The following is a 10,570-nucleotide window of genomic DNA, read 5'->3' on the forward strand; positions in this document are numbered from 1 at the left end:
ACTTACTCATATATTCATTATTTAAATCATTTTCGTTGTTATGATTTTCAATTTTCAACTTTTTTTTCTTATGAAATTTCCGTTTTAACATATTAGTTTGCTATATTATAACTTAAAACTTTTGTGCTTATTTTTGTAGAGTTTTTCAACCTTAAAATGTTGAAAATTGAATTTCTGTATCTTTATTAAAACGATGCTCACATATTATCGTAGGATTCATTTAATTTTTCTTTTTAAATTTACTTTGGGCTATTACTAATCTTGTAGCTTTTGTAAATACTTTGGACACTAGATCAGCAATATCATAATCAATTACTTTGGTTCCATGATTCGTCCGCATCTGTTTAGCTAATGCTTCACTAAAATCAGCAGTGAAGAATTTTGTAAAAGATCTGTCTGGTAGCTATAATTTTCAAGCAATGGTGGGAGGACTGCTTAAATATAAATGGTTACTCTTTATGTGATGTATGCCCATCCAAAATCAATAGAGTAAGATTATTTTGAGATGCATGAAAATGTTTTTATAAAACTCTAATCATTTGAGGAAAATATTTCTATTCATTCACCCGCTGATACATGTAATTGCATTACTATTTATGGGTGTCCCTATCAACAGACATTTATTTCTAACCATTTTTTTACAAGGAAATATAAAGATGGAAGAACGAAATGTTAAGTTACATAATTAGAAATCATTAACGTTTTGTTTCTGCCTCTTTCTTCTGATGTCAATTTACCAACTCGTCGTTTTCCTTTTAAAGACAATACTTTGTGTTTTTTGTGAATGGATGAAACACCTGTTTTTCAGCATTTTATATCTTTGATGCTGGAAAAATGCTTTTCAGTCAACTCTGTTCGAATATTATTCAAAAAATTTTTTTCGGGATAGCCTTATACCCTTTACATACACACACATACACAAACTTACATAATGATAAATAGCAAACTTAATTATTCATGAATATTTGAAGCGAATATAGAAAACATACTTAAATGGCATTCATTTAACTTTATTCAGAAAACTTTATGTACTTTTTTTAATCGTGAAACCTAGAATAAGACTCAATGAAAGCATGCAATGAAGTTTAGAAAAGTGCGTTACGAAACCTTCAGTCAAGAAAAGGTCACATGCATTGTGTTTGCATAAAACAAAATTTCAAAAGATTTTTTTTATATTAATTCACCATTATTTTGTTACTTCCTTTTTTCTTTTATTTTTCCTTTTTTTTTTTTTTTTCTTTTTTAATGTTTTATATATAAAACTTTTTGCAAGTTCATCTAAAAAGCATCAGTTTTAAAACATTTTCAATTTCTATTTTTAGGATGAAGAATATATTTAATGTTAAGAAAAACGATGTTTTACATATGTTGCGGAAACTTTTCCCTATTTTGGTTTGGCTCCCTCAATACAATTTGAAAAAATTTCGCGGTGACCTGATTGCCGGACTGACGTGTGGTGTTGTTGTTATTCCACAGAGCATCGCATTTGCCAATCTTGCTCAACTTCCACCACAAAACGGATTGTACGCTTCGTTGACGCCTGGTTTGATTTATAGCATATTTGGTACATCGAAAGACATGAGCACAGGTCCAACAGTATCTCTGGCTTTGTATACATCCAGGTTCAATCCCACCCACTCTACGATTGGTGCTTCTCTTCTAAGTTTTTTAGTTGGAGATATTTTGCTACTGATGGGCATTTTTAAACTGGGCTTTTTGATAAAGTATGTACCTCAGCTTGTGATCAGTGCGTTTGTATCAGCGACAGCCATCACCATTATTGTAACGCAGTTTTCTAACTTGCTTGGAATTAAAAAAACACCTCAAAACGTGTTTGAGATTCTTAAGTACATTGTTGTGAACATCAAGCTTACGAACACATGGGATTTGACTATGAGTGTTTGTTGCTTAGCATTTCTGGCTTTTTTTGTTTGGCTTTCGAACAGAAAACTCGAACCTAATCCAAAAAACTATGTTGTTTTCAGAGCGGTGATGAAAAAAGTCATTTGGTTTTTGTGCGCCGGTCGAATGGCTATGGTGTGTCTCTTTGCCACCATTGCAGTGTATATTTTTAGCTCAAACAATGTTCAAAACAAGTTTTCAATAGCTGGTAATATTCCACGAGGTATGCCGCAAATAAATGTAAGTGTTTGCAACATGATTTTAAATCATTGTTTTTGTTGCTTTCCTTAATCAATCTTTGACTTTTTATGTATTTACTTAATATTTAGTTATTAGCTAATACCGTGTTAGTTATATATAAGGGAGAATAGAACAAGTTGTCACTTTCTTTATGGCGCTTAATCGATTCATAGTGTCTTTAAAAATAAATTTCAACCCTTCAAAAAGCAATTTATTGCATCATTCAATAATCTTCAACCTTGTTACAGCCCGTGATTATCAGCATTCGAGACGACCACCTATTGTAAGTGTGAAAGATGAGCACACTTTAGTATCAACTTTAAGAAAAAAAAACCATCAAAAATAATCATCGTTACTTAATCAAGGAAGCTTTCAAACAGGTTAACACTTGTTTATCCTTTAAAAGCACTAACTGAATGGCAGTAATAAAAAATCGCGACAATTTAAATCACCAGTAAAAAATAGCTTTTTTCCCGGTTTCACTTTCTACAAATTCCAGTAAAAAAATATTATTTTCAGTAGAAAATAATTAATCTCCGGTAAGTAAATAAACCGCCAGTAATTAATTTTATTTCCAGTAGATAATACTTTTTTTCCAGTAATTTAATATTAGTTCTAGTAAAATAAATTTCATATATATATATATATATATATATATATATATATATATATATATATATATATATATATATATATATATATAAATCTAGTTGTAGTAATAGTAGTAGTAGTAGTAGTAGTAGCAAGTGCAGCAGCAGCAGCAACAGTAGTAGTAGTAGTAGTAGTAGTAGTAGTAGTAGTAGTAGTAGTAGTAGTAGTAGTAGTAGTAGTAGTAGTAGTAGTAGTAGTAGTAGTAGTAGTAGTAGTAGTAGTAGTAGTAGTAGTAGTAGTAGTAGTAGTAGTGGTAGTAGTAGTAGTAGTAGTAGTAGTAGTAGTAGTAGTAGTAGTAGTAGTAGTAGTAGTAGTAGTAGTAGTAGTAGTAGTAGTAGTAGTAGTAGTAGTAGTAGTAGTAGTAGTAGTAACAGCAGTAGCAGTAACAGTAGCAGTAGCAGCTAGCTAGATCATTTTACTTTCATGTAAGATTTTTTTCAATTATTAGAGCAATATTCAGATTTCTTTTAATCATAATACATTATGAATTCCATTCCTCAATACTCATCAGAAAGTGAAGCTGATTCACTACCTAGTTCTCCAAAAAAAAAAAAAACTTACAAGCAATGGGAACTTGACTGCAAATTAGAAAATTTAAATGAAGTCAAAGAATTTTTGAACAAAGAAAAAAATTGGAGTTTTGATTTTCGAAACAAAACTGAAGAAGGTCAAAAAGACTACTACCGATGTAATCTTGTGAAAGTTAAAGGAACTCAATGTGCTGCAAGCATTTATCTTTTGTATGACAGTTTCTCATCTAATGTATTATTATACAGAACAACTTCACAACACACACATGATTCTATTGAGACTAAAAGGGGAGGTAAACTTTCTGAAAAAGTTCAGTTAGAAATCAACAGACTTTTTGATTTGCAAATGAAACCCAAACAAATTCGTGACTACTTGGCCAAAAATGACTTTTGTGTACCATCTCAAACACAACTGAATAATATCCTTGCAAAATTGAGAAAGAAAAAGTTTGGAGTCACTAACATCAGTCTAGGTGAATTGGAAAAGTGGTTTATTGAAAACTCTTCAGTGCCAAAAGATGAACATACAGCATTTATTGTGTCCTATACAGTGACATATGATGAAGAGTTCCTTTTCAGATTCTTTGCTTCAACCAAACATTTGCTTAGTCTTGCCAAAGATGCAAAGATCATCCATGCTGATGCTACTTACAAACTCATTTGGCAAGGCTATCCAGTTTTTGTTGTTGGTACATCTGATTCTGACCGCCATTTTCATCATTTTGGCATAGGAGTTTGTATGTCTGAAAAAACTGCAGATTTTACATTTTTATTTGAAGCATTGAGAAAAGGTGTCCAAAATATTTTTGAAGTTGTTATGACTCCTGAGGTTTTGGTTTCTGATGCTGCTCAATCCATTCAAAATGCTTTTAAGTTATTTTTTGGTGAAGAACAAAAAATTGTGATGTGTTGGGCACACATGTACCGAAATGTTTCACAGAAAATTAAATCCATGGTGAAAATAGAGAACAGAACATCAATTTTGACAGATATTGAAACATTACAAAAGTTATCAAGCCCAGAATCTTTCTTAATTGCCATCAATCTGTTTTTTAAAAAGTGGGATGACCAAGAACATTTGTTTTTACTTTACTTCAAAACAGAGTGGGTTAACACTAACTCCAATTGGTATGAGGGCTATAGGCATTTCACCCCAACCACTAACAACTGTCTTGAGTCATGTAATAGAGTAATTAAAGATGAGCACACCTTTCATGAACGATTTCCTATCAGCAAGTTCAAAGTTGTTGCTTTGCAGATGATTGAAAACTGGTCTTTTGGTTACAAAAATAATCTGAAGTTGTTTTCAAAAACAACAACAATCAGTTTGGCTACCAAGACGTCAGCATACCAATGGGTAAAATCCAAGAAAGAAATTCTTACAGAAAATAAAGAAGCAGAAAATTTTTATTACATACCAAGTGGGGAGCAAAATGTAATTAAAAAAGAAGACATTTTGATCTACAAAAATCAAAATGATGCCACTTTCGATGAATTTGTTAAGAACCAATTTGGAATTTGGGTGGTTCAGATGAAAGATGACAGTTGGCAAGATGCAAAATGTACTTGTCCTCATTTCTTCAAAAATTACTCCTGTAAGCATTCAGTAGGAGTAGCAATACGTTTGAAATTGTACAATCCACCTCCTGAAGCCAAAAATATTCAAATGCACCAAAAAAGAAAGCCAGGTCGTCCAAAAAAAGCTCGAAAAGCTTTGCTGATTCAGTGAATAATTCCTGATGGTTATCTGTAACCCTGATTTAAATCTATTGGACAAAGTATAAAGTTTATGTAAAGTTTAGCTTAGAAGAAGTTTATGTGTTTAAGTGAATTTTAAATATCAATCTTCAAGATAAATAAAACTAAGTTTAATGTAAACATTCGTTTAATTCAAAATAGATTATTGTTTCTTTTGGAATTATATTCCAAAATCTATTTACACTTAAAGTATTTTTCACTTGAGCACTTGAAGTATTTTTCAAAAAAATTTTTTCTACTGAAAAACAAAAATTTTCTACTTGGAAGTTTGAATACCGGAAAATAACTTTTAAAAAATTAACTTTTTACTGATAAAAAACTGATTTCTTACCGCAAACATTTTACTGGAAAAAAGTTGTTATTCTACCGGAAAAAATATTATTTTTTACTGGAAATAAGTTACTGGAAAAAAAATTAAGTTTACCGGAAAAATGTGAGTTTAATACATAAGACTTTATTGACAGCCATAAAAAATCACGATAAAACCGTCACTTTCGCTTTCGACATTGGAAACTTAAAATTTTTTCTTTATTAATTTTTATAAATAGCAATTAAGTTTTCGATTTCGAAAACATATATTTTTTGTCAGAGCCCGTTCCAATCGTTAAAGATAATGAATTCCACAACGAAATCAACAGGGGAATTAATTGAAGGTTTCGGTGCATCTCTCTTTGTTTTACCAATCATCATGTTCATCGAGCAAATGTCTATTGCAAAAGCGTTCGGCAGGAAGTTTAATTACAAGGTGAAAGCGCAACAAGAACTGATTGCAATCGGTGTGTGCAACATTGTTGCCTCTTTTTATGGTGGTTGGACTGTGGGTGGAAGCTTCTCACGTTCGGCTGTAAACTCAATAAGTGGTGCTCAAACACCTTTAGCAGGTCAGTTAGCTATTTTAATGTCTTTTTTAAATACTAATATGCTTTTCTAATTTTTATTGTAACTGGGATATATATTCTTTTTTTCCTTACAAGGTTTAATTTCTGGTGTAATTGCTTTAATCGCCCTACAGCTGTTAACCCCAGCATTCTATTACATACCATCGTCCGCTTTGGGAGCCATGATGTTGATGGCTGTATTACCAATGATTGAAATAAGTATGCTGAAAAATATTTGGAAACTGTACAAATGGGGTTTAATCCCGTTTTTTGCTACTTTCTGGGTCAGTTTTTACAAACTAGAATACGGAGTTTTAGTGGGAACAGGAATTTCCTTAATAACGATGATCTCGCACCAACTTCGCCCAAAATACTTGCTTCATAAAGATTATCAAAATAAATGTATAACTCTACTGATGCTTGAAAACTTAACTTATCCTGGTTTGGATGCTATGAACAAGATTATTCATTCTGAAATAAAAAACTTCGAAGGAGTTGAAAGATTATTTCTCGACATGTCAACCATAATACGAGTCGACTTTACAATTCTGAAAAGCTTTGAACATTTGCAAAATGATCTTACAAAATCCGGTCTCATAATATGTTTTATTAACTTTTCGCGTGAGTCAATTAAAAAAATTTTCTTAAATGCCGGACTGATTAGTGCCGAAGAATCCGATTTTAAAAATGGGTTGCCACGTAATAAAAACATTTTCCTTAATATACGAAATCTTAAAGATGAAGTGTCAGATTCGGATGTCTTATTGGAGAAGGAGAATTGCGCTAACTTAAATTAACTTAAATACACGAGAATAAATTCTTTTCAATATGACAACATTGAATCATCATTGAATTAAGTATATCTGAAAAATTTCGTATTGCCTGCACACGACGTCTAAAGGAGTTTCAACTGTTCAAAATGAAGTCACTAACTTTATTATCACACTTTATTCTAAAAACTTGCTTGATTGATATTGGATGTGATTTACCCTAAATTTCAAAGTCCAGGAAAGTAAATTCCATAATGGGAATTACATGTGGAGCCAGCGAGAGGTTTTGCTACATACTTTTTTGCAGTATGAGGCGGGACACCATCCTGACTCCACACATAATTCACCTTCAGCCATGTCAAAACTTTTTACCGTAAGACCTTGTAATACACTTTAGTTTCCACATTTACAACAGATTTTAAATCCATCAGACGCCACAATTCCCAGATACATTAGCGTTGAGCTACCCAGACAGCCTCCCTTTAGAGGCCCAATGCTGGCCCAGTTCCGCTTGCCAAAGCGGCGCGATGCCGGCAATTGATCACGGCCCATTGTCAAAACGGCCAATGGCCCAGCATCGCTAGCCAGCACTGGCCCGGGTTCATTTTCCAGCATTCGTCCGTGATCGTATGTCAGCACTGACCCGTTACTTTTAACCAATATACATTCACTAACGCGCTATTATTAGATATTTCTGATGTGATATCACACAAAAAGCAAATACAAAAGTAAATAACTTTTGAAATTTATTCCAATTCAAATTGACAAAAATTATTTAAAATAGTACAGATAATGATAGTTTTAAATAGTGCTATTTATTAAGGGAGTTTTTTTCGTTCTTGCCGAGCTTTTCGTCCACCATATCGATCTCCTGAAGGCTGAAAATATCTTTTCAGCCATTGCTCAACCTCTTCGCTTGATGCTCCTGAGGTTAAAGGATTTGTTTTTACAGCATCTAGATGCAAAATTGACTTTAATGTATGCATGTAAGTAAATATAAATATATAAATATAAATATAAATTTATATATATATATATATATATATATATATATATATATATATATATATATATATATATATATATATATATATACATATCGTTATACTATAACGGTATGTGCTAACACAAGTGAAATTTACGTTACTTACATCATGCGACATCTGAACTTTTTACAGTAGCATTTACTACTGCAAGAGTTAGGATGTAGCAATTGCAATTCTAATTACAACATAACTATACGTTTTAACAAAAAAGCAACATTTTTTTTTTGGTTGAGATACTAAAACATCCCTCAAAAGGAGGTCACTCCGCAATGTCCGTAAAAATTACCGTAAATTTGATCAAAACACGGCCAAGAATTTTTGCACTTTGTATTTTTACGTCCGTCGGTTGGTAATGGAAATGAATTTTTCAAATTTGATACAACTATATTGAGTCTTGTGAAACGAAGGTTTTAAATGTTATTAATGTTAGATTTTTTGCTGCATATTTTGCTAAAAGATTTTTTTTTTTACGATGCAAGTTGGACTAGAGGTAGGCCTAAACCCGAGTATAATCCAGTAGTTTTGGCGAAACCGATAATTAGACTAAAAGGTTTCCGCCAGAAATAGTTTTTTGTGATACTGCGCAGACAATTTTTTAAAAATAAAGTTAATAACAATTGAATGTTAATAACTATTGAGATGTTACTTCTGGTATTAATATTTAACAGATTGTTTTCAATGTCAAATCTTAAATACAAATACAAGAAAGTGTCTACATTTTTCACTAAAAATCATGTCCTGTAGCCAGGGAGTCGACTATAAGCACTATACTCATTTATTCCTTCCACTCTCCAACTTTGTTGTCATCTTCATTCCCCTGTTGAAAATTACCCAGTACCGCCTTCTTTCTCCGTTACCGCATCTATCCCCGTAAAACAGTAAGTATTAAGGTAAAATATTATCTGATTTGTGAGAATTAAATAAAATAATTCACTTCTTAAACAGACTTTTTGCGGGTTAGTAAATACCAAAACTGCTGCACCCATTTCACGGAGAACTCAACATATATAAGGAAAAGCGGGTTCTGGCGCATTGACCCATTCCCTATACTTAAGGATGCATAAAAAATGGTGAACACTTCATATCATGACAAAACCAATACAGTCGTCTTTAAAAATCAAGAAGAAGTATAAAAATAATCATGTTATTTATATACCAGTTCTTCAAGATACCTGTTCTTGTTTATTGCCTTGTTTTGTAGTGTCCGATGGCAAATGTTCTGTGAGTGCCATCATTCGTTCGTATCCTCTTGTCGTCATTAGCGCTGAGTGCGACCTTGTTAATTTCTTCAGTGTAAACGTCGTGAAGATGAGATCTGAAAACGTTCATGGTGGCGAGCTTTTCTTGTTTACCCTGCAAGCAGTCATAGTAGTCTTGATGAGTAATCTTATTTTTGACCACGTTCTTTTTGACTCCTTTGCATTTTTTGTGCTCTTTATCTTCTTTTTCAATTTCTTCAGGGATGTAGTAGGAGTAGAGCTTAGGTCGAAGCCCGACAAACTGCGTGATTTGCTTTCCACCGGTCTCATCTTTGAACTTGCCAATAACCTTTTTATTTTTTCCTACTTTGAAGCCAACGTTTTCAATGGCAGGATGGTCTTTTGGAAAGTCGCTCGTGTCAAATTTTTCAAGTACATCATCAGCAATGTCTTTGTAAAAATCGTCTGTTTCGATTTCATAAATGAGCGAGTCGGTGTCAGTCATGAGAAGTTTTGCTCGATCACCGTATTTAGGTTTCATGTAGTCATAGTGGTGTTCAAACATGAGAGTTTTGCTCAGGTCGAGGATGCTCATTCCTAAGTAAACAGGTTTATCGTAAGTAACTTGTGTTTTCTTCATGTGAATGACAGCAAGGTTTTCATCAAAAATGTTGTACCGATCATAACGAGGATTTTTGGATAATTTTAAGACTTCTTTTCTTGTGGTGACAAGTTTAATATCAACATGCTTTAGAATGTTTTCCATGGTTTTACCAAAGACGGAGTTGTTCATGAGTTTGAAAAAATCCTTCTCAAATTCGTTTTTAGCTCTTGTTCTTTTATCGGTGTTGCCATCAATGTATGATTTCATGAAAGGTTCTTCTCTGAAGGTAAAGCCTCGATGAATTTTGGTGATGACTAAACCCAATCGTTCATAGAGTTTTAGGCTTTCATGGTGAATGACGTATTTTTCTTTGTTGTTTAAATTGGGAACCAGCTTGGGTACTTTTCCAATGGTTAATCTTTCAGGTGCAAGAGGGTAGTCGTTGTGTAAATCGTGAAGCTCAACAGGATAGCTCAAGTCAACTTCAAGAATGCACGGCATGCTGCGCCAATTTTCAAGATCAGTCATCCATCTGAATCCTCCAACGGGAAGAGCTTTACTCATAGCCCATCCATAAAGATTGTTGGCGTCTAAGTGCTGAATAAATGTGGATGGTTGTGAAGGATCATAGTCTGACATGTATTTGTTATTAGCATTTCCAAGTCGATTCGAGATCATGCAGATTCCACCGCGTATTCCTTTTTGGATCATGTTGAGCATGTCAATATCGGTTATCAAGTCCAGCTCAATTTTAGTTTCCTTTAACATAGCGTCCCAAGCCAAACCAGGAGAGGTGTAATACCAAAGAGGGTCGAGACTGTAATATTCCATGCAAGTGTCTCTAAAATTTTTAAAGACATCAGCAAGATTAAGAACGTCGGACTTGTTGTATAGCACGTGATAGTCTTTAAAGGTTTTGCATCCAAATACGTTCCAAACGTTTTGTGCATGCGCGTAGTCTTCATCACTGATGCGTTTATCATCTAGTCTAG

At 33.1% G+C, this 10,570-nt stretch overlaps 1 protein-coding gene across 3 annotated transcripts; it reads left to right on the forward strand.

Annotated features, from left to right (window-relative positions):
- The first annotated feature begins 1,002 nt into the window (after window positions 1–1,002).
- Window positions 1,003–6,918, forward strand: LOC149884080 (sodium-independent sulfate anion transporter-like). Of its 3 annotated transcripts, XM_090098103.1 has the most exons (4): window positions 1,003–1,123; window positions 1,323–2,142; window positions 5,671–5,962; window positions 6,056–6,918. In XM_090098103.1, exons 2-4 carry the CDS (start codon window positions 1,324–1,326, stop codon window positions 6,754–6,756), a joined length of 1,812 nt encoding a protein of 603 aa, XP_089954229.1. In that variant the 5' UTR covers window positions 1,003–1,123; window position 1,323; the 3' UTR covers window positions 6,757–6,918. The 3 variants fall into 3 exon arrangements, with proteins under 3 accessions (XP_089954229.1, XP_089954230.1, XP_089954231.1); XM_090098104.1 differs by lacking the exons at window positions 1,003–1,123; window positions 1,323–2,142 and adding an exon at window positions 2,391–2,564 and having other exon boundaries at window positions 5,546–5,962; window positions 6,056–6,794; XM_090098105.1 differs by lacking the exons at window positions 1,003–1,123; window positions 1,323–2,142 and adding an exon at window positions 2,391–2,522 and having other exon boundaries at window positions 6,056–6,794.
- Window positions 6,919–10,570: the final 3,652 nt, after the last annotated feature.

The sequence above is a fragment of the Hydra viridissima genome, unplaced genomic scaffold (genome assembly GCF_058129835.1).
Source record: "Hydra viridissima isolate aposymbiotic clone 2 unplaced genomic scaffold, HvirCarnegie_v1 scaffold_9, whole genome shotgun sequence".
In the NCBI taxonomy this organism is placed as follows: Eukaryota; Metazoa; Cnidaria; class Hydrozoa; order Anthoathecata; family Hydridae; genus Hydra; species Hydra viridissima.

What these genes read in the sequence shown, in the direction of transcription:
- LOC149884080 (XM_090098103.1), top strand. Translation starts at nt 1,324, where the DNA reads ATGAAGAATATATTTAATGTTAAGAAAAACGATGTTTTACATATGTTG. An exon ending in GAGGTATGCCGCAAATAAAT is followed by an intron (nt 2,143 to 5,670) that starts GTAAGTGTTTGC and finishes ATTTTTTGTCAG; the next exon opens with AGCCCGTTCCAATCGTTAAA. An exon ending in TGCTCAAACACCTTTAGCAG is followed by an intron (nt 5,963 to 6,055) that starts GTCAGTTAGCTA and finishes TTTCCTTACAAG; the next exon opens with GTTTAATTTCTGGTGTAATT.